This window comes from Ovis canadensis, chromosome 7, assembly GCF_042477335.2.
Source record: "Ovis canadensis isolate MfBH-ARS-UI-01 breed Bighorn chromosome 7, ARS-UI_OviCan_v2, whole genome shotgun sequence".
In the NCBI taxonomy this organism is placed as follows: Eukaryota; Metazoa; Chordata; class Mammalia; order Artiodactyla; family Bovidae; genus Ovis; species Ovis canadensis.
The window spans coordinates 87,314,938-87,339,167 of NC_091251.1; the positions used below are offsets into that span (position 1 = coordinate 87,314,938).

Genomic DNA, 24,230 nt, shown 5'->3' on the forward strand with positions numbered 1-24,230 from the left:
AGCTGTTAAGTCCCACAGAGAGGCTCCCCCATCAGATGGGCCCAAGAGACACTCACCCCCACAGACCCCACGGTCTGACCCGGGCAACTTTGGGATAGAATCCTACATTCTGGGCCTCTAAGAATCACGTCAGGACAGACTTTGCATTGAATATGCCCAAGCTGCTATAGTTCTGGGTAATATGTGGGTGGGGGGTGAAGAGGGTGGTGGGGCATGGCAGCGGCTGGTCCCCAGGGCATACCCTGCCGTCTTCATCTGACACCACAGGAGCAACGCGTCCTTGGCCGAGCGCGTCTCACGACCTTCCTGAGTTTGGACAACGATGTCCTGAATCTGGGGGCACGGAAACAAGAGAGAGGAGACCAAGATTTGCATCTGGCCCAGAGCTCTCCCTAGAAGACCCCCACTTCCTCTTTCCTCCTCTGGTTACCAGCCCTGCAGCCACTCCACAGGCTGAGACCTCAGGTCCCAGAGGCCTGCTACCCTGCCGTACTTCCCAGGTCAGAGGAGATGCCTCCAATCAGAAACTCGAAGGGGAGGCCAAGAATAAATGCACGTTGGCCTCATTCCTCCTCGGGAGGCACGACGCTGTGAGGGCCGTGGGACGGCATGACTGTTGGAAGGGGTCGCATTTGGATTAGCGACTCCTCTTGCCTTTTCATCCTCCCTGGTCCTGCTGTTATTACCATTTCATCATACACACCTGCAGTGAGCAGGACCGGACACCCGAGACCGCTTGCAGGACATCCTCAGGGTGGGAGTTGAGTGTTACTTTTCTTCTCTCGGCTCTTCCCTCCTCCAATTAGGTTCTTTCTGCCCCAAACCAGCAGGTGGAAGACCCTGCTTTCCTCCCCTTGGGCTTCCTAAATTTCCTTACATAACAGACCTGGACTTTCAGGGTAGGAAGAGAAATGCTTCTGACTGGAAAACACAGCAGCAGATTTTCTGCACTGTCTTTGCAAATTTTGAATCAAACTATTTAGAAAACCAAAGAGTTCCCCATGCGAAAGCGGCCAGATCTCAGTCCAGCTCCCAGTTTCTAGCTTCCCTCTCAAAAGACCACGACACTGACTGGGCTGCTCACGCTCAGCCTCAGCAAGTTGGTGATGCTCAGGATGGTCTCTCCTTCCTACAAGCACTGTCGCTGGGGACATGCACGTGAATGCTCACACTCATTCACCGTCTTCTTAGGCCCTGGGGACCCACCTGGAAGCGCAGGATGATGGTCCAGATGAGGCCGAGGACCAGGCGGTGGTTGCCGTCCACGATGTCGTGGGAGCCCATGTTCTCCAGGTGCACGCGCTGCTCCCTCAGGAACTGCAGGGCCTTGTCCACATTCTCCAGGCAGTGGATGCGCATCTTCCCCTTTGTGGGCTTTGGCTGAGGGACGGCATTGCCCCCGTGGGCAGGGAAGAACCTCACGGTCACGCCTGAACCAGCTCCTATCATCAGCATCCACCCTCCATGCCAAACTCCACCTCCCAGCTCACTCTTCAACAACGCTCCAACCCCCCACTTTCAGCAAAGTTCAGGGGGTTCCCTCCCTAGAGCACCCAGAGCTCTGCAAGTGCGCTGTACCAGTACTGTTCCTCGGTCTAAACAGAACTTCCTGAGTGGTAATAGATGACATTCAGATAAGTAACACAGCAGGGAGTTAACTGAGCACCTACTATGCGCCAGGCACACTTCTAGAACTATTTACTGCTGATTGGCAATAAGAGTGGTTTTCAGTTTGGCAATTGATAATGGGTCCATCCTGCCATCCAACCTCCTCCCTTCTCACCCTTGAATGGCCCCAACCGAAGCTCAAGGGACCACCATTGCTGAGTAATTACATTGTCTGAAGGGTTCTTAGTGGTAACTCTCTCTAGTGGGCCTTCAGTGAAGGGTAAGAGGCATTCTTTAACTTCAGCCTGGAGTTGAAAAGGCAACAGAAGAATGTGGAATCTTTCATTCAAACCCCAAGGATCTTAGCCTACGTCATCAAGTACAGGTATCATTTTACACATGGGAGAAATGAGACAAAGAAGGTCCTGCCTGGTAGGTCCAAGGTCACAGTGGAAGTGACTGAACAAAACATGAGCCTTGACCTGGTTCTCCTGCAGTGGCAACACTGCTGCTGGGTGAGTTACAACTGAGAGGGCCTGAAATAAATCTCCACTTGTAAGAGTGATGGACATGCAGGAAAATATCTTCCATTCTTTCCTCCTGGTTCCACAAAGGATGCAAATTCTCCAGCTGGGTAATAGGATCTGTCTTAGCCTTTGCAAGGAGGCTGAGGGTAAGCTCACTGCCGGCCTGACAGAGATAACCAGCTCCCAAGAGAAGAAAGTCAAGGACTCTTCTTATGAAGGAATATGAAGGAGGTGGGAGTGGCCAGAAAAAAGCAAGAAATTCTGAGACACTTCAGCAAAATTAACTAAAGTTTTGACTGATATATTGGATGGAAAGTCATTGCATTTATGCTGGGATGTACAGGTGGGGATAGTGGTGAAGAATCTGCCTGCCAATCCAAGGGACACAAGAGATGTGGGTTTGATGCCTGGGTTGGGAAGATCCCCCGGAGTAGGAAATGGCAACCCACTCCAGTATTCTTGCCTGGGAAATTCCATGGACAGAGGAGTCTGGCGGCCTACAGTCTTTAGGGCTGCAAAGAGGTGGACATGACTAAGTGACTAAGCACAGCACGTTTAGATGAATAAGTTCAGAGAACCAATCAGTCACATGGATACACGGCATCATTACTACTGCAGGTTGCGAGAAGTGGAGAGGTCCCAGGCCGTGTCTTTCCTGCAGAAGGGACCCAGGACCAGCCACAGGGCCCAGGGGAGGGGCTTTACCAGCATCTCTCCGGAGAGCACCTCCAGCAGCTTGATGAGCATCCGCCCATCCCGCAGGTCCTTGTAGAGGTCGGTGATGCGGCAGGACACACGCGCCAGGTGCGAGTTTGCCCATTTCGTGAAGGTCTTCTTCTGAACAACTTCCCTCTCGTCTGGGTGGGGAGAAGAGCCTTGGGTGAGGTGCCTGAGACTGGTAGAGTCCATTTGCCATGTGATACAGGGCCAGAGGGTTTTTCACCTTAACCCAGAATTGCCCCATCCCTGGCAGAGGAGGTGGGTATATTTATTCTGTCCCATCTATCCTATTCCCCTCTGGGGAGCATTGGTGACCAGAGCGCAGCCTTTTGGTAACTTCCAGCACCATGGTATCAAGGTGCCCCGAACCTAGTCACCTGCTTGCCTGTGCCCATCAAATGCTCTGTACCCCTGGGTCAGCGAGCTCAGATTTCAACGTCAGGTTCACCTGTCCACTCACCCAACAAATACTCCCTCTGTCTAGAAGGCTTTCTCTCTGCCCCTCTACCTCATCCCATCCCTTTCACCTAACTCCTAGTCATACTTTAAGAGTTAGCGGAAACAGTGCTTCACTGGGAAGCTTTTGTGACCCCTAGGTTGGGTCTCCCCTGGTGTGCCCTGACCCCTACATCTGCATTGCTCATCTCTCCTCGTACTTGGATTCGTTGAAAGTCTTTCCTGCAAGATTGCAGGCTCCTTGAGTCCAGCAAAGTTGTCTGTTTTGTGCGTCTCTATATCCCCAAAGCCTGGAGCACAGTAGGTCTCCAGAGCTGTACTGTAGCTGGCTGTGCGGAGGTTTATCCAGCTCCTATTCCAGGTCTCCTGATACATAAAAGCAAAACACACTGCCTGCCCTCAAGAAGCTGCTGGTATGTAGGGAGAAGGAAGAACATGGAGACAAGATCATGTGGAAAATGCGATCCATGCTGGGTGAAGGGTAGCTGGGGCTTGGGCTGGAGGCTGTGCACTAAGTTCTCTTTCTTGCCTCCAGAATGGCAGGCATGATTTTCCATCTTCAGACCTGGGAAGCTGACACCCCTGGCCTGAATGAGCCTCAGTCCAAACCAAGATGCTGGCCCAGGTTTTGCCAGTTCAGGTGGGCTACCTCTTAGTACTTCCGTTAAAACAGTTACTGTAAAATAAATGCTGGTATCTGTTTGGTTAGGGCTGGGAAGCTTGACTGAGATGCTGGAGAGAAGACAGGGACGGGGACGTCAAAAAGAATGGAGGACAGGGTAAAAGAGAGAGAGAAGAGGAGCAGAAAAGATAAAAACAAGGAGAGCAGCTTAGTGAACAGCCTGCGGCAAACTGCTTCTGGGCATTGTGGCTGAGGGTTCCAGGTGGGAGCTGACCTGGCAGTATGGCTGGGCCATGGAGGGTCCCTGGGGAGAGTGTGCTCAGGTTGGTCACAGTCAGGGCAGACTCCGAGCAGTCCAGCCAGGAGGGAATGTCAGCACCGTGAAAGCAGGATAAATGTTGGCTCAACTGAGCCCAAACCGTGGAAGGGCTGGCTTCTTCAATTATTAAATATCTGACTTAACAAGAGGAGCCCGGCCAGCATGGCCTCGAGGGGATACTCCTGGCGGTTCCTGAGGCTCACAGCATCCAGTTCCTTCTCACTTCGTGGCTATTTTGGCGTTAGCAACTCAGACCCTTTATTCACTTATTCATTGATTCAGCAATTGCTCACTGTACAGACATTAGGTGCCAGGCTCTGAGTGGAGGTGGGGCATTCAAGAACAGGAATGAGTCCCCTCCTTGATGCAGACAAACTTGATTATAAATATGATGAGTTCTGGAGTCATGTGTAAAGAATTCTCTGGAAGCCATCTAAATAAGACTTCTAAGAAAAGGAAAAATACTACAACTGACTGTACAAATCCACCATAACAAATATAAAATTAAAATGTGGCTTATTTATTCTGGGCCTCTGGGCAAAGTTTCAAGGGGGAAAAAACCCTTATTCTACTGAACCCTTCCCTAATTTCAAGGTCTGCTTCAGCAAAATGTATCTAAACTTTTGATGATATTTTGGAAGGAAAGCAATTGAATTTAAGCTGGAACATGTTTAGATTCAATAGAGCCAGCCTCAGCCCTATGCCACAATGCATTCCCTAGAGATCAGACCGGCTCCGTAAGAAGCTAACCTTTCTAGTCTGTTGTAGAGCGTTTGTCCAAGGGGCTGGAATTTTTGTCCTTTAGGACGTAACTGTCTCAAAAAATCAAAGTCCTTTCTTTCCTTTACCTTTTCTTGTCTTTAAGAATCTAAAGAGTTCATTATGCGGGTGCTGAGACCTGTTTACTTGTGCTCAGCAAAGTGTAAGGAACAGCTTCTAACTGGGACATGGAATTTGATTCTAGGCTGCCTGCCTGGCACGTGGATCAGTACAGATGTAAATCACCCTTACAGCTCTCCAGTTCTCAACAAATGATGTGTATGAGCCCTCTAAATGCTGGAGCTGCAGGTTTAGAACTCAGGCAGGTAGCCTCCTGGCTACCTTTTACTTGAAGGCTGGAGTGAAATTGCCTAGGACACCAGGCACCCTGAAACAGTTTATAGTGTCGAGACGGGGGAAATATTCCAAGAGGCTCACGACTGTTAAGGAGAGGCAGGCCCCAAGATGGGGATGATTTCCATCAGCTCGTAGCCCTGGCCGCTTCTCATCAACACACTCCACACTCACTCCCATCAGGTGTTCAGCAAAGCTGTCTGAGTGCAGGAGAGGGAGGGGGGTGGTGCAGAGCAAGCTGGGCTGGGAACCCTGGGGTGTGGACAGACCAGGGAGACAGCCAAGCATCGGGACTGCTGTCCCCTGGGGACCTGGGCCATTCTGTAGGGAACAACTGTGGAAAAGAGGCCTCAGCAAGGCCCTGCCATGGCCTAGGCCTTATTTCTGGAGCCCTAACTCTGCCAGTGAAGGGCAAGGGGCAAGTCTACCAGCACGGCCTGACTTGAAACCACCAGAACCTCAGAAAATACTCATCTCCACAACCCTCAAGCTCAGGGCCTCTCCATTCCTGCCTGTTCCTCTCCCCTCTCTTCCTTGACTCTGGCCATCCTCCTCCTTCTCTAGAAAATTCCCCTTCCTCTCTGATCAGCGAGTTAGAATCACTGTCTGGGTATTGTGACCAGCTGATCTTTTTTTACATTTCCCTTCAAAGGTTTAGTTTGAGGTCAAATAAACCCAACACAATTCAAGTATTTACCCACTAATCAGTTCATACATGGAAAGTGCTTAAAATGTACCTGGCACACAGAAAGTTTGCGTAAATGTGAACTATCATTGTTATCGCTGATGTTACTATCATCTCTGGCTGCAGGGCCCAGTCGCCGCAAGAAGCATGAGAGGCTCACTCTCCCCAAAGGCCTCGCAATCTAGGTGAGGAAACCAGACAAAGACCCTCTAATAGTTTTATAGCCACTGAAGAGATAAAAGACCTTGCTGCTGGGAGGGATTGAGGGCAGGAGGAGAAGGGGACGACAGAGGATGAGATGGCTGGATGGCATCACCAACTTGATGCACATGGGTTTGGGTGAACTCTGGGAGTTGGTGACGGACAGGGAGGCCTGGTGTGCTGCGGTCCATGGGGTCGCAAAGAGTCAGACACGACTGAGCGACTGAACTGAACTGAACTGACGAGATAAAGGGCAGTTCATTTTAATAATACAAAAGCTGTCACAAGGTAATACTGGATTATTATCAGATAAAAAGCAGACAGAATAAATAGTTAAGGATCAAAGAGGAGAGAGGTCATTTCTAACTGGATCATTTAAGAAGGGGCTTGTGAAGAAAACCATTTTGCACAGGCAGAGGAGGAAGGAGGGGACCCGCGAGACGGGAGACATAAAAGGGTGGTGCTTGTTCAAGAGTTGCTGACTAGCTATGTGGGAAACAGGTTTTAAATCAGATGTGGAAAGCCTTGAAGGAAAAGCTAAGAAGTTTAGATTTAATCCTAGAGGCTAAAGGACCCACTGAAGTGATGGCAAGATCATTTCCTGAAAAAGGAGTTTGGAAAACTCCCAATGATAGTAAAATGACAAAACGTTTCAGCTTAAATTTTTAAAAAATTGTGCAAATTCTATGTAAATCTAGAAAGTCTCCAAAGGCTCACCAAAGACTTGAACAAATGGAAAAAAATCACATAAAATTGTTGTATAGGAAAACTCAATATCATAAAGATGTCAATTTATCCTAAATTTATATATTTAATGTTATTTAAATATATATATAATATACATTTGAGGGGAAACTAGAAAAACAACTAGAAAACTCATTATAAAAATAGCTAAGAAAATTTCAGAAAAGAAGAGTAATAAAGGGTAACCAATCTTCCCAGGTATTTTTTCTAACAAATATTATAGTATAAAGTTATAATAATGAAACTGTGTGATACTATCATATGGATAGACACATTAATGGAACAGAAATAGTCCCAAGTATATATATGCATTTAACATCTGATAAAGGTGGCACTTCAAATATGAAGAGGAAAAATGGATTATTGGGTATAGGGTGTTGATAATAAGATCTCTTCAAGAAAATTAGAGATACCAAGGGAACATTTCATGCAAAGATGGGCTCAATAAAGGATAGAAATGCTATGGGCCTAACAGAAGCAGAAGATATTAAGAAGAGGTGGCAAGAATACACAGAAGAACTATACAAAAAAGATCTTCATGACCCAGATAATCATGATGGTGTGATCACTCACCTAGAGCCAGATATCCTGGAATGTGAAGTCAAGTGGGCCTTAGGAAGCATCACTACAAACAAAGCTAGTGGAGGTGATGGAATTCCAGTTGAGCTATTTCAAATTCTGAAAGATGATGCTGTGAAAGTGCTGCACTCAATATGCCAGCAAATTTGGAAAACTCAGCAGTGGCCACAGGACTGCAAAAGGTCAGTTTTCATTCCAATCCCAAAGAAAGGCAATGCCAAATAATGCCCAAACTACTGCACAATTGCACTCATCTCACACGCTAGCAAAGTAATGCTCAAAATTCTCCAAGCCAGGCTTCAGCAATATGTGAACCGTGAACTTCCAGATGTTCAAGCTGGTTTTAGAAAAGGCACAGGAACCAGAGATCAAATTGCCAACATCCACTGGATCACTGGAAAAGGAAGAGAGTTCCAGAAAAACATCGATTTCTGCTTTATTGGCTATGCCAAAGCCTTTGACTGTGTGGATCACAATAAACTGTGGAAAATTCTGAAAGGGATGGGAATATCAGACCACCTGACCTGCCTCTTGAGAAACCTGTATGCAGGTCAGGAAGCAACAGTTAGAACTGGGCATGGGACAACAGACTGGTTCCAAATAGCAAAAGGAGTACGTCAAGGCTGTATATTGTCACCCTGCTTATTTAACTTACATGAGAGTACATCATGAGAAACGCTGGACTGGAAGAAACACAAGGTGGAATCAAGATTGCCGGGAGAAATATCAATCACCTCAGATATGCAGATGACACCACCCTTATGGCAGAAAGTAAAGAAGAACTCAAGAGCCTCTTGATGCAAGTGAAAGAAGAGATTGAAAAAATTGGCTTAAAACTCAACATTCAGAAAACTAAGATCATGGCATCCGGTCCCATCATTTCATGGGAAATAGATGGGGAAACAATGGAAACAGTGACAGACTTTTTTTTTTTGGGGGGGGCCTCCAAAATCACTGGAGATGGTGACTGCAGCCATGAAATTAAAAGACACTTACTCCTTGGAAGAAAAGCTATGACCAGCCTAGACAGCATATTAAAAAGCAGAGACATTACTTTGTCAACAAAGGTCCCTCTAGTCAAAGCTATGGTTTTTCCAGTGGTCATGAATGGATGTGAGAGTTGGACTATAAAGAAAGCTGAGTGCTGAAGAATTGATGCTTTTGAACCGTGGTGTTGGAGAAGACTCTTGAGAGTCCCTTGGACTACAAGGAGATCCAACCAGTCCATCCTAAAGGAGATCAGTCCTGGGTGTTCATTGGAAGGACTGGTGGTTGAAGCTGAAACTCCAGTACTTTGGCCACCTGATGCGAAGAGCTGATTCATTTGAAAAGACCCTAATGCTGGGAAAGATTGAAGGTAGGATGAGAAAGGGACGACAGAGTGTGAGATGGTTAGATAGCATCGCCAACTCAATGGACATGAGTTTGGGTAAACTCCAGGAGTTAGTGATGGACAGGAAGGCCTGGTGAGCTGCAGTCCATGGGGTCACAAAAAGCCGGACATGACTGAGCACCTGAACTGAACTGAACTGATAAGACTCAGTGGCCATCCAGGAAAAATTAAGTTAAATTCACATCTCATACTCTAAGACAAATTTCATTTGGGTCAAAAATTGAAACAAAGAAAAGAAAACCATAAAAATACCAAAATCAGTTTTAGTAGAATGTTTTTTATGTTAGTGTAGGGAAGGGTTTTCTAATTCCAACACAAAATCCAAAGCTGTAAAATGAAAGACTAAAAGTTCAACTGCATTAAAAAATGTTTGTGTGGGATAAAATACCATAAGCAAAGTCAAACAAATGAGGCAAAGTCTTTGTAACTCACATCACAAAGGGCTAACTTACCTTGTAGGTAAAGAAAATCTATAAACGAATGAGAAAAAAGACCAATAATCCAATAGCATAAAGAAGTAAGAATGTGAACAAAGAGTTAACAGAAAAAAATTATAAAAGTCTCTTAGATGTATAAAAAATTATCCAAGCTATTCATTATAGAAATACAAACTAAAACACACACAAACCTAATACACAGTCCTTAATTAGTTTAAACAAATTAATGATAAAAGACATCTTTGAGACAACAGGAAAATTTGAATATTAAGTGGGTATTAGATTGTATAAGGGAATTATTAATTTTATTAGGTGGCTGCAGTCCATGGGATTGCGAAGTCGGACACGACTGAGCAACCTCACTTTCACTTTTCACTCTCATGCATTGGAGAAGTAAATGGCAACCCACTCCATTGTTCTTGCCTGGAGAATCCCAAGGACAGAAGAGCCTGGTAGGCTGCCGTCTCTGGGGTCGCACAGAGTCAGACACGACTGAAGCGACTTAGCAGCAGCAGCAGTGACAGTATTATAGCTAAGTGGGAAATGCTCTTGTTATTCAGATATTCATGCTAACCTATTATGATAAAATAAGAGGAGAATGTCATAATCATCTTCACTTTAAAAATATTTCAGCCCCAACATGAACAAGCAAATATGGCCAAATATTAACAGTTCTTAAATTTAGGTGATAATTCATTTTACTTTTATCTCTACTTTCTCACATGTTTGAAAATTTTCATACTAAGAGTACAAAAGTAAAATGAAAGTACATCAAGACACTATGTTTTACTTATCAGATTCACAAAGATCCAAAAGTGTGATAAAATACCATGTTGGCAAGGAAGTGGGGGAGAAAACATTCATATGTTTTTGGAGAGGGTGTAAAAGACAATTTGGCAAGATGGATCAGAATTATAACTGTACTTACTTTGGGACCCAGTAATTCCATTTCTAGGGATTTATCCTTCAGATAGACATACATTTGCAAAATGACACATATCAGCTTATTCACTGCATTTTTGGAAATAGCAGATGATTGGAAATACTCTAAATGTCTACCAATAGAGGGCTGGTTAAATTAAAATTATGTCTAGACCATGGAATACTATATCTGCAAAAAGAATGAGAAGGCCATTTGTGTACTAATATAAAATGATCTTCAAGATAAACTGGGTGGGGAAAAAAGGACAATAAGGGACAATATATGGTGGGGAAAATCTGAGAAAAACAATATAGACTATTTGCTAATATATGCAAAAAACATTCCTGGAAAGATACATGAAAAGCTGGTAACACTACTTATGGGAAAAGAACTGAGTCTGGAGAACTGAGATGGGAATTGCTGTTCAGTTGTATCTGACTTTTTGTGACCCCATGGACTGCAGCACAGCAGGCTTCCCTGTCCTTCACTATCTCCCAGAGTTTGCTCAAATTCACATCCAGTGTGTCAACGTTGCCATCCAACCATTTCATCCTCTGTTGCCTTCTCTTCCTGCCTTCAATCTTTCCCAGCATCAGGGTCTTTTCAAATGAGTCTGCTCTTTGCATCCAAAGGATTAGAGTTTCAGCTTCAGCATCAGTCCTTCCAGTGAATATTCCAGACTGACTTCCTTTAGGATGGACTGCTTGGATCTCCTTGCAGTCCAAGGGACTCTCAAGAGTCTTCTCCAACACCACGGTTCAAAAGCATCAATTCTTCAGCACTCAGCTTTCTTTATAGTCCAACTCTCACATCCATACATGACAACTGGAAAAACCATGGCTTTGACTAGAGGGACCTTCGTTGACAAAGTAATGTCTCTGCTTTTTAATATGCTGTCTAGGCTGGTCATAGCTTTTCTTCCAAGGAGTAAGCGTCTTCTAATTTCATGGCTGCAGTCACCATCTCCAGTGATTTTGGAGGCCCCCCCGCCCCCGCAAAAAAAAAACCATCTGTCACTGTTTCCATTGTTTCCCCATCTATTTCCCATGAAGTGATGGGACCGGATGCCATGATAGTTTTCTGAATGTTGAGTTTTAAGCCAACTTTTTCAATCTCTTCTTTCACTTGAATCAAGAGGCTCTTTAGTTCTTCTTCGCTTTCTGCCATAAGGGTGGTGTCATCTGCATATCTGAGGTTATTGATATTTCTCCCGGCAATCTTGATTCCAGCTTGTGTTTCATCCAGCTTGGCCTTTCACGTGATGTACTCTGCATAGAAGTTAAATAAGCAGGGTGACAATATACAGCCTTGACGTACTCCTTTTGCTATTTGGAACAAGTCTGTTGTTCCATGTCCAGTTCTAACTGTTGCTTTCTGACCTGCATACAGATTTCTTAGGAGGCAGGTAAGGTGGTCCATCTATTTATTCCTGCTATGGCTTCCTATAAAATTCCTTGACTGTTTCTTGTCTCTCTCTCTTATCTCTGTTAGAAATCTGCTCTCAAAAGTAGAAAATAAAAAAAAAATTAAAGTAGAGAATAGCAGCCCAAATATTCAACAGGGGATTATTTCATGGTTTTGGCACATTCATATATATGAATAAGGTGGAAGAACTTCCAATAGCAAGAAAAGATATTATATTTTAAGGGAAAATTCAGATTATAAAACTACCTGTATAATATAAAACTACAATATAATATTGTAGACCTATATACATAGACTCATAGAAAAAAGCTAATGATATACTATATTATAGTGGTGTGTTAAGACTGTGGGTGACACTTTGGTTTGCTTATCCATGTTTACTAAAATATCTGCAATGTACATACATAACTTTTATAAGAAACAACAGATGTCATAAAGAAAAATGGGACATGGAACTCAAATCCCAAAGGACAAATGACTGATTAAAAGTCAAAATGTATCCTTCTTAAGGAAGTCTGAATTTTCACCAGAGCATGGCTTTAAGCTATGGGTAAAGCTAGGTGGTCAGAAAGGCAAGTGGGAGAAAAGGTACCAAGGGAGACCTCAGAGCAATAGCCTGGCCTGGAAAGAAGCATTTACTTTTTTTGCAGGTTTACAAAGGGATTTCCCTCCATTTCATGCCAGGAAGCCAAGAGCTTAGATAACCTGAGAGAGGGATATCCGAACTCGTGACAAACCCCAACGGTATAGATACCAACCCATCATAACGCCTAGCGTGGGGCAGACTCTCAGGGACACGGCATAAATGATCCTGCTGGCACAAATTCTCCTCCTACTGTTCAGTCTGGGGAGGAAGTGTTCTTTCCACCAAACAACTTTCATCATACTGGCATTGTGAACAGCCTGGGCACAGTTCTTCTGCCCATAAGGATTTCAAAGCCAACTAGGGTTGATCCTAAGAGAAAACTTAAAGATGCTTACTACATATGCCAATGCATGTTTGAATATATACAGATTCCTTTAAATGCAAGAATAAAGCACACAAGACTGACTCTCAAAGTGAGCAAAGTTAAACACTAAGATGCTGCTTAACTAGATCTAGGTAGATTAACACAAAGGAAGACTATAAAGCCATGAAAATTATAATCTGCATATTTACAGGCATGAGAAGATATTAATAATATATTTCTCAGTGAAAAACAGTTTAAGATTATAGATGATGTTTATATTTATACATATACATAGTCTATGTATATGTATAAATACAAAAATGTATCCATAGACATTATAATATCTATATGGGGTATTCACAAATGTCTATACTTTCTTTTTAATCAGTTTTTCTAATCTTTTCTACACTAAATATATATTATGTAATAAAAATGTTTAAAGCTATAAATCACTCTATTTTTAAAATATAAAAGAGGATTTTTATGTACTTTTTAATAAAATAGGGTTTTTATATATTATAGGAAAAGTTTAAATTTAAAATATTTCATGTGAACAAATGAAGAAATGAAGCCACCAGTCTTCCCTGGTAGCTCAGATGGTAAAGAATCTGCCTGCAATGTGGGAGACCTGGGTTCAATCCCTGGGTTGGGAAGATCCCCTGGAGGAGGGTATGGCAACCCACTCCAGTATTTTTGCCTGGAGAATCCCCATGAACAGAGGAGCCTGGCAGGCTACAGCCCACGGGGTCGCAAAGAATTGGACATGACTGAGCAACTAAGCACAGCACAGCATGTGAAGAAGGCTAATTTTGATCCAGGGCTTGAAGATGATAATACTTCCTGAATGGCAGGGAAAGAAGGAGGGGTCTCTGGTGAAAACTTGCAAACCTGTATGTGTGTGTGCATATGTGTGTGAAGGTGTATGCGTGCATGCTTTGGGGGTGAGGGTGAGAAGAGTTTACCGGAGCAAAGAAGTCAAAGGACAGTCTATGGAAAACTGAACTTTATCCTCCAGGAAAAGAAGAGCCAGATAAAGTGATACCTCACTAAAAATTTGCTGGAGGAAAAAGATTCTAACCACCCTGCATAAATGGGATTGGACAAGGGAGAGGCTGGAGGCCAGGAAACTCGCTCAGAGGCAGCAGCAAAAGTCTGTCTGATGTGCCAAGGCCTCATTGACACGTGAACTCTGGGAATGAAATGACAGGAGATGATCTGGACAATATCCCAGGACAAGGGGCAGCTGGCCCTGGCAGGTAACAGCATTGGGAGGCTGTAAGACAGAAGTAAAAACGAGTTCAGGGTTTTGATTAAAGAGGCTCCAGAGGCTGGTGGTGAAAGGAAACATGGGAAGAGATGTCTCAGATGGAGTGCCGAGGAGGAGATAATGCAGACCTGAAGGACATTCAAGTGCTGTCGCCTCAACAGCAGAGGGCTGATCTTAATAGCCTGGGATTCTAGGCTTGTCCTGGCCCTTCCTGCTGTGGGACTTCCCTTGTCTAGAAAGGGGAGGGCAATAGATACACCTTGCCAACTTCAGAGTGGTTGAAGGGCCAGTGAGATCTGGATAAAAAGCACTTAGAACACGAAGCAGCTGTACAAACACCAAGCACCGCTGTCATGCATGCAGGTGGTGGCTGCATGGAGAGAGGACACTTGCTGAGAACACGAGGCCGCAGAAGTCAAAGACAGTCCAGGATTCAGCCTCAGCCTAGCTGTTAATGAACAGAGAGAATTTCTGGAGAACCCACTGATTTACTGAAAAGGGTCAATTCCCTTCCCCCAAGCCAGGAGTCAAAGCTCCGAGGTTCAGGGTAAAGACACGTGGTCAGCCCTGCCTCAGGGAGCTTCTCCCCAGGTTCTGAGCTGGAAAGTCCTCCTGCAACATCTGATTGAAGCCCCTTATGTTACAGGTGAGGAACCCAAGGCCCAGAGAAGGAAAGTAAGTTGGCCAAGGTCACCACACTGGGGAAAGTGTGATGGCAACAGGAGGAGAAGAATTGAATGGTGGGGACGAACCACTTTTCTGCTCCTGGTGGCCACCAAGCTGACTCTCCCTGCCACCTTCTCTTTCCTGGACATTTATGGAGCCTCTCCACAACCTGTTCTCCCCATTGAGGTTAGAATGATCTTTCAAAGCTAAACGTAACCACATCACTTCTTTGTGGTGGGTTGGGATGCATGCTAACTTCCTTCATAGCTCAGCTGGTAAAGAATCCGCCTGTGATGCAGGAGACTCCGGTTCAATTTTTGGGTTGGGAAGATCTGCATGAGAAGGGATAGGCTACCCACTCCAGTATTCTTGGGCCTCCCTTGTGGCTCAGCAGGTAAAGAATATGCCTGCCATGTGGGAGACCTGGGTTAGATCCCTGGGTTGGGATGCATGCTGATGGGTTGGGAGCAGCACTGTCTGTCTGTCAGGCCCTTTCCTGAAGGCCACAGTCTCTGTCCTGAAAGCCTACAGCTCTTCTGTTGAAAATTCCCACCCTTTGATGCTTCAACTCTGCCGGTCCTTTGCAAGCAATCCCCTCATCAAACATCACCACTATGAGTTACCTGCTGCTTCCTGCCAGGACCCCGAGGATACTCAGGGCCTTTGAAGGCCCCTGGTGACTTGGTTCTTACCTGCCCCTCCTATCTCCACTCACTCATCCCACACTCTTACTCAAACAAGCCCCCACTCCTCCTTGGACAAACTATAAGCTGTGGATTATGTTATAAATGCACAATTCCTAGTCAGTCTTCATAGCATTTATCCTAATTTGTCATGACATACATGTCTGCATGTACAAAGACACATGTGTGGTTTTTTTTTCAATTTTTAATTGGGAGATAATTGCTTTACAATGTTGTGTTGGTCTCTGCCATACACGAACATGAATCAGCCATAATACATGTGTCCCCTCCCTCCTGAGCCTCCCTCCCACCTCCCACTCCCATCCCACCCCTCCAGGCTGTCACACAGCACTGGGTTGAGCTCCCTGTGACATACAGAAAGTTCCCACTGAGATCTATTTTACATACGGTAATGTGTATGTTTCAAGGCTACTCTCTCATGTGTGACTATTTGATTGATTTCTTTCTCACTAGCCTATAGAATGAGACTCCCTGGTTGATCCAGTTTTCAGAGTCTGAAGGCCAAAGGGTTTGGAGTCAAAATGCTGCCTGAGACGCAGCTACCGGCCTCCCTGTCATTCTGCCTCTGTGACAAGATATAAAGGGATAATGAACAATTGCTTCAGTTGCTCTGAAAATGACACTCTTGGCACCTCTTCAGCCAAGCAGCAGGCAAGGGGGGTGCCCTGTGGGGGTAGAGGGGCGGGGGTGTTGGCTGCTCCCAGGAGCCAGAAGCACAGGCAAGGCCTGGTGTCAGGACCTGTCTTTGGGAATGAAGCTGACAGTCCACAGGAATGGCCTGCCGATGGAGGAAGCTATTAACATGGCTCACTCAGACTGCAGCCCACGGGGAGGGAATAGCATCTCATGATTAACCTCGTTGTATTAATATTTGATAAAGCATCTTCATGATGATAGATAGCAGTCACCCAGAGAAGGGGAAGAGCCGCAGTTCTGCAAAGCATTCTCAGAGAAGAACATCCCCTTTTATTGAGAGGGGATGATGGGAGAAAGTGTATGCCCTGGGCAGGAGAAAACTGCCCTGACCACACAGTGCAGTCGGCACGATGGCCTCTCTCGTAGGTTGGGCTGCACAGGTAACCAGCAGGCTTCTCTGCACAGTGGTTTGTCTCAGGGGAAGGAGGGGGACTCACAATGGCTGACCTCCAAGAGAAAGCTGCTGAGCCAATTATTTTTTTTTCTTCTGACAGTACATTAAAATGATGGCTGATGATTAAAGATATTTCCGTGAATAGTACATTTTCCCAATATGTGGTCTCTAAATAGAACTCCATTCCACGTTTTTAAATCACAGAAGAAAACATCTTAAAAAGCTCTCACTAATGACACCATCTTTGTTCTCACAGGTAGCTTAAGAGAGACATTTGGGCTGTGCACATCTGATGGATGGCTTTTGGTCTCTAGCAGCTGCTTTTGGAAACTGTCATCTTACCAGGCTGCCAAGAAGTTGCTGAACCCTCCTGGCACAACCGTGGTGAAGCCCTGCTTTCTGAAAGAAATCATTCACCCTCTGGACACAAAGCTCTTCTCCGGCAACTGGGGCACCTGGGCTCAGCATCATCCTGGGGCAGGTGGGGAAAGGGGAGAGTCGGGGGAGGCCAAGCATCATTTTTTACCACCAAGACCAGGCAGGAATCCACAGGAGTGACTGGGGTGTCAAGGCCAGCAGGGCGGGGGGAGCACCACTGACCGCTGCGTCTGAGGACCACTCTCCCAAGGCTCTGATGGAAAGCCTGCTGGCCACAGACCTTAACCTGGGGGCCTGGGTTCAGTGGGTCTGAAAGACGTTCCCGGTTCCCAGCGGAGCAGCTGCATGCTTCAGAGCACAGGGACACAGCCTGCAGTGCCCTGTTGCGTTCTCTGAATCATCCCTGACCAACCTCGCCATCGGCCTCACCTCATTTCCAGCAAGAAGGCGACAGAGAGAATGCGGGAAGGAGGCGCGTCTCTAGTTCAAAACATCACTTGCATTCCGAATTAGAGGCAAAAGCAGAGTGGGCTACACAGTTTCGTGCACTTGGTCTTAAAAGGGAGGCTCTGAGTAGTCTGTCCCTTAGTAAATGTTCAATGGGCCAAAGAAGGGGAGGAAGGACATGTCGGTCCTCCCCCCCCCACAGCCTCCTCAGGAGGCCCCAGCCTGCTCTCTGCATCACTGCCGTCCAGATGTCTCTGCACTGAGGAGCTGGAAGTTACACAGCGGGCGGCACTTGAGAGGCGGGGAGGCTGAGCTGTGTGTGTGTGCAAGACAAGCAGGGGATGTGGCGAGGATAAGGCACAGGGTTTCTCTTCTCGGGGCACCTTTCTGTTGCTTTCCTCCACTCCTACCCCCCTAGCTGGGTCACATCTGCCCTGAGCCAGCACCCTCACCCAAATCTTGGGGGTACACAATTGAGAGCAAGGCTGTGTGCAGGGAAGAGGCCTCCTCTGGGCGTTCGGGCCAGAAAATCCCCACAGCCTGCAGTCCCTCATCCAGACCGGCAAGTGCTTACCCGGTGGCGCCCAGGAGGAAGGACAGGAGATGGGGTGAGACACAAAGGGGGAGACGCAAAGGCTGGAAGTCTTGGAGGGATGGGAACGTGGACCCTCCAGCTGCCTTCCTTCCTCCAGTCTTTCAAGGCAAGTCCCACAAGCAGGCAGGTGCCAGAGGCAAGCATCAAAGCAGAGGATGGCTTCCTGTTCGGGAAGAAGCCTCAGCACTCACCCGCCACTGAACCTCAAGAAGCTCTGCCAGCTTTAGAGGCCAACACTGAGAGCAGCATTTGCCCGGGGACCTACCAGGCTTCCAATCCTCCCCTTGCATCACCAAGGTCAAATCCATCCCCATCCAGGAGCCTCCTACATCATCTTCTTACCCACCTCCCCCTTTGCTTTAGTCAGGCTGATCCAGCTTCAAATGCAGAGTAATTAATTCTGGAGAGAAGTCAGGTATCTGTATACCAAGGTGGAGGTTTCCAGGCAGAATAACCAGATGGCTTGTTTATTTTGACTCCAGGAGGAAGAGCTGGGAATGATTTGAAAGGCAGGAGACTGTCTCCTCTGGAGCTCAGAGGAAGGTGACTTAGGAGGCAGAATAGACAGAGTCCACTTAACCAAATGCAAGTCTTCTAACCACGGGTCACTAAGTAGAGAGGGACCAGGAGGCACTGCCACACTAAGAAGGGCATCTAAGAAGGCCCCGTCATCCTTGGTTTATTGGATCTTCCCATCACCCAGCTAATGGCAGAGACACACCTGGGATCCAGACTGGATGCCTAGGAAGAAAGTGCTACACAGCAGGGGGCTTTGTCCCCGTGGCCCCTGGGTCCCTGGGGACAAAGCCAAGAGCTCCAGGCACAAGCATGAGCCTAATTTTACTGGTTCCTGGCTCCTTTTCAGACCCAACCCTTCTAAGACAAAGCAGGGTGGTGGTTAAGAGGGAAGAAAATGGCCCCAGAATGGCCAAGGTAACTGGGACATTGTCTGGACTGATGATCTCAAATATTTGAAGCTGGGAGAAGACAAGGGACAGAAAGGTACTATTAATATTCCTGGGAGTTCCCTGGCAGCCCAGTGGTTAGGACTCTGCACGTTCACTGTCAAGGGCCTGGGTTCAATCCTTGGTCGGGGAACTAAGATCCCACAAGCCGCTGGGCTGGAAAAAAAAAATACTGTTCCCAAATAGATTTCCTATAAATACTAACATTCATCAAGGGATTTAACTAATAAAAAACTTTCATAAACCTTATCTTACTTGATCTTCACAACAATCTTGGAAAAATACTACGGTCTTCATTTTGTAAAACAGGAGACTGAACTGTCCTCCAAGGTGGTAGCCTCAACGGTGGAACCAGGACCTGAATCTGGGTCTTGTGACATTTTCCTCCTCACTCCAGGACCTTCAATTTCAGATGGAAAAGGCCAGGCCAACCTCCCCAGCCCTGCCACGTGTACCTATGAAGCAGATCACCACCGTCTTAAAAGAAAAACAAGGCTGCATGCCTTCCTTGCAATAATACACCTAGGAGTGAGGAGCGGCCGTGGAGAATGCAGAAATGGTGCAGACCAAAGGTAGCTTCAGCTCCCTCAGCCTCTTTGGAGAGGCTGACGGCTGCCTAGACTGCCAGGGGAGCCCCAAAGATGGCACTGAAGAGAAAAACATCAAGAAGTTAAAACCGGTAGAGATCTGGGTATGGGAGGCTATTGCTCCCTGCTTCTGCTCCGCCCACCCACCAGAATAGTCAATTTGGCCACTCTGCCTCGGACCTTCTCAAAGCTCTAGCTTCTCCCACAGATCACTCAGCGTGGACTCTCAGGAGAGGAAAGTCAGTAAACTGGTTAGGGTTTTATTTGTTTAAAAAAAACACCCTGAATAGACTCCAAACTTGGGTGTGTACTTGCTAGCCAGATGTTCTAAACGGCTAAGATCCAGGCATGTAACTCTATGCTCTGTGGTTCTGCTCCTCCTGGGGGCTTCCAGATGCTATGACAGAGGAGATGTACACTTGTAGTGAGGGATACAAGGCTGAAGGACGCTCTTTCCCGATCAACCGGCTCAACTTACTTCCACCAGTTTCCCAGGCTGCGCATCAATCAGACCAGGCTGCCATACATATCAGCCAACTGGACCAGCTCTAAACCCATTGTCCTGTGAGCCACACACACCCTCCAGTCCCCAGCGCAAGGACCACCTCTTCCACAAACAAGTCCCTGATTCTCCCTGTGTCTCCCGCTTTGTTCTCTCATTGCTGTTTAATTATGTGTCTTTCCCATAGTTCTTCTCTAATTCTATTCTTGCTCAATAATTATGAACATCATTTATTTCCTTAATAGATCATAAACTCCTCAGAGACAGATACTATGTTGAATCCAATTCTGTGCTCCCCCTTATCCACGTTCATGTCTGGGTAGAGGTTCAGCTTTGCACACAGTAGGAATATGACTGATAATTGTTAAAATGGAATTTACCCTGGTTTCTTCAAAGACAGGCCATCTGTGAAACACAAAAGACAGCCCCACCCCTCAGGCTGCCCTTTGACAAACTTTTATGGAGTATGGCACCCTCTCCCTGCAGGTGTATCTCAGGGTCACGGCAGCCAGACCTAGCCAGCACAAGACACAGAGAAAGTCAAACCAGACTGGCAAAGGCAAGGGCTTCAAGCCTGGTTATTTAAAGAGGTTAAAATTACATAAGCAAAAGCAAGGGACTGGTGCTGTTATACATCCCCAAGGAAAACCAAGGAAGGATTTTGTGGGGTCAGGGGTGGCGAGGAGGAAATGAGGGAAGAAGAAAGGGAGTTTCCTGCAAAGAGCAAGGACCAAACGGGTGATGGCTGAGACCTGAAAGGATTCCCCACCACCACAAGGAGTGAGACACAGCATCCCTTTTGCAGGGATGGGAGGCCTGGACACTCCTGAGATGAGGGGTCATCATGGTCTCAGAGAGGCCCTGCTCACGCCTCCAGGTGCTGGAGAACTGGGCACCAGGGAGCAGAACGCAGGGAGGGGAGGTGGAAGAGAACCACCAGCAACCTCAGAGAGGGCCTTGAGCACTGGCGGAGGGAGAACCACCCCAGAGAGTGCTTATGGGAAAGGCTGTGCCCTTCATACCAGGCGGAAGATGGAACCACCACCCATGGGGAAACAAGTCTGATCTGGGCCAGTCACTGATGGAGCAGGTGAAGGAATCCACCCCTTTCCTGGGATAAAGCCACACACACCCCCACCACCACAGGACCTAAGCTTTCTTTATTGGTTGAGGACTTAGGGTCAGAACACAGCTACCCTGGGACAGGTTCCAGGGAGGCAATGGTCATAGTGATTGGTGGGGGGAAAAATTCTCAAGAATCAGACCTCAGCCAGCAGGGGAAAGAGAAGCCATTTCTACTAGAGATTTGAAAATCTCTCTCTCCCTCTCCACCACCGCCCCCTCTCATACACACACACATCTATTATGAACCTGCTAAGTAAAAATCTAATTCCAGTTTAAGTATAAGAGGTTTAGTCCAGAAAATCCTCCTCTCTGAGGCAGTGTGGGGAAGATCTTATCTGTTCTCCATTTCCTATCAAATCGCCCTTTTTCCTTTTGGGGCCACAGAGGAGATGATGAGAATTCCCCTATCCAGGACCAGGCAGGAGATCGAGGTACAGAATGAGGCCCACGCCCCTCTGCCCAGCTGACCCACCCCTCACAGGCTCTTTCGCCCAGACCTCTTCTTTACTTCTGACTGCAGCCACAGGTCATTCAGGGCAGAGGACAGGGCCCACCTGGCACCACTTTCCGCCTGGAAGAAAGCTGAGGACACGTGGGAGGAGAGGCTGCCTACCCTGTGCTCACTCCCAAGGGGCCCTGGCCTCTGAGCCACGTGGCCACATCTCCATCGCCTCCCTGACAGGGCTCACGCCAGCACACCCAGGGGATTCATCACAGGCGGGAGGGCAGTGAACCCTGGGATTAGGAGAGTGGCTGTCCTAGCCCCCACGGCCCCAAAGAGTACCTGCCAAGGCCTTGATCCGGGACCTCTCAAAGAGCCTGGCTGAGCTGTTGTCATTATCCAGCTCATCATCCGGGCCGTCCCAGCGGGCATTGATCCGGCTGTACGGTGGCTGGTTGCCCACGTTTTCAAACTCCGTGGCTGATGTCATGTCAGCAGGCTGTCCGCAGCTACGCCTGCCTCAGTCTTCATGGAAGGGTCCCTGGTGGGGGACAGTAACACAGTCAGAGGGTTAGCGCCCAGCCCCTCGGACTTTGTCTCAGGAAAACTTATTTGGAGTGGCTGGTAGGAGCAGATCCTTACGGGAGCGGCACATGGTGCCCTGTGCCCGGCCACAGCTGACCAGGGATCACTGGGTCACCCGGCAGAAAATATTGCTGCAGCAGCAGCGACAGCAGTAACGGGGACAGTGCCAGCGGGGACAGAGGGCTGCAGGCGGCAAGGGTCAGGCCAGCCAGCAGGCGGAGGTGCCGGACGCAGCAAGCCTGCTTCCTCCAAACCCGCTGCTACGGCCACAGAGGCGGGTGGCTCTCCTGGGAGCCAGAGGCTGGCAGGGACGAACTGGGCAGAGCAGCGCTACCCTATGACCTGGGGACCCAACCTGGAGGGGAGGTGGGGACAGGGCAGGAGAGGGAGAAGCTGGGAGCTGGTGGAGTCTGACTCAAACGTGAACCAGTGGGGAGAGAGGCAAGCATGAGCTTTGAGATGCCACTGGTGCCTCCAACCTGGAAGCTGCACTGGGGAATATTAACTGCTCCCAGAGGCTCCCAAGAACCCTCTGAGTTCTTGGCCTGCAGCCAACAGTCAGAAAGCTGGCTCTTGCTTTTGCCTTCTCTGAAGTGTGCCCAGGTGCTTGGACAAGCTGTCTGGTTGCATCTCAGGACAGACCATGGAGCCAGATCAGCCTGCTGTCCCTTCAAGGCGGTCAGCATGATGGTGGGGTGTGGTGGCGAGGGGATCCCACAGACGACAGAGCTGTGTGTGCTCATCCGTGCTGTGCACACGGGTGGCAGGAACACTGGGTCCCTACTCGCCTGTCATGTGTCACGCTTATGCTTTCATTCATAATTAATCCACATATGCACCAAGTCCCTACGAGGAGGCGGATGCTATGCCAGGCATAGCACCTTATGAGTGAGACAGAAGGGCCCTGTCCTCATGCAGCTTATAACCCGGCAGCAAGCGGGATGATTAAAGAAGCAAGTACAGTAAGGTGCGATGCTTTGGCACAATTGGGAAAGAAGGGTAGTGTGAGGGACGCATGCTGGATGCTGGGTGTCAGGGGAAAGAGAGTTTAAGCGGGTTCCTAGAGGGAGCTTGGAGGCATCCTGTAAAGGGGAGATGAAAAGGAAGGAGTCCAGAAAAAAGGAATGAAGAGCAGGTGCAAAGTGCTGATGGTGAGAAAGGGTGTGGCAACATTTAGCAATCTTATGATGCAGCTGGAGGATGAGGGTAAGGTCAGGGAGAAAAGGTCAGGGAGAAGGAGGCTAGAGCAGCCAGGCTGGGACCTGATGTCCTGGGCTTTTGAAGCAAGACGGGCTTCCGTTCAGTCTTAACGGCCTAACCTGTACCTGTCCTTCAGTCATCCCCCCAGGGAGCTTAAGAGACTCCAAGATCAAGTCTGTAAAAGAGAACAGGGAGCCCAGAGCCTTCCTATCCAAGAGGACAAAAGGGGGAGGGGGTGGGGAGGCTGTGAGGCAGACAAATGACAAGTGTTGACAACTAGTGAGCTGTGAGGTAAGCCACTCCCTCCAGGAGTGTGTGTGCACACACACAGTCATCCAACACACACAGCCACCCAAGCAGACGCGTGCCTGAGGAAGAAATGAAGCAAGCTAACGAGCCCAAGCATCACTGCAGCACCAGGGCCCTTGTTCTTCAGACAGAATCCCTTCAAGCTCTCTTTCCCTCACCTGACTAATCAATCCCACCACATCCCTTCGAGGTAAGACTGGAGCCGGAGTTATCCACCCTAATTGCGCAAGGGAAGAAACCAGGGCCTGCTAAGATGAGGCTTCCCCAAGGTCATCTAAGGAATGACGGCTGTTGGCTGGGAAGGAGGCCAGGCTGGGAAGGGGCCGCTGTACCCCCTTCGAGTGGGCAGGTGGATTTTAAAGAAGCAGGTGAGGAAAGAACATGGCCCAGGGGGCCAGAGGGCACTCCTCAGCTTCCAGAGCTTGCCAAGGTGTTTGCTACTGGGGGAGGGGAGGGTAAAGATGGGGAAGTCAGCCATCATCCCTCCAGGTCTGCCCTGCGATTCCAGACCTGGGACCCAGAACACCCTCATCCCCTCTGACAACCTGTTATCTCCCACAGTCAGGTGTGCTGCTTCCGAGGCTGAGATGTCCCACTCAGCTGGCCAGGCAGAGGTGGGTGGGAGGGACCCCTTAAGGGACATCACCAGCAGCTCGGAGCTGTGAGT

At 47.8% G+C, this 24,230-nt stretch overlaps 1 protein-coding gene across 3 annotated transcripts in view; it reads right to left on the reverse strand.

Moving 5' to 3' along the window:
- The window catches only part of SPTB (spectrin beta, erythrocytic), a 128,130-nt gene that overhangs the window by 50,355 nt on the left and 53,545 nt on the right, over positions 1-24,230 (reverse strand). For all 3 annotated transcript variants that reach the window (XM_069595106.1, XM_069595104.1, XM_069595105.1), the window contains exons 2-5: positions 21,812-22,010; positions 2,841-2,992; positions 1,207-1,380; positions 242-333 (exon numbers count right to left, since the gene is read on the reverse strand). In XM_069595106.1, coding sequence (XP_069451207.1) covers positions 242-333; positions 1,207-1,380; positions 2,841-2,992; positions 21,812-21,959 — 566 coding nt within the window. In that variant the 5' untranslated portion in view covers positions 21,960-22,010. The remainder of the gene's footprint in view (positions 1-241; positions 334-1,206; positions 1,381-2,840; positions 2,993-21,811; positions 22,011-24,230) is intronic.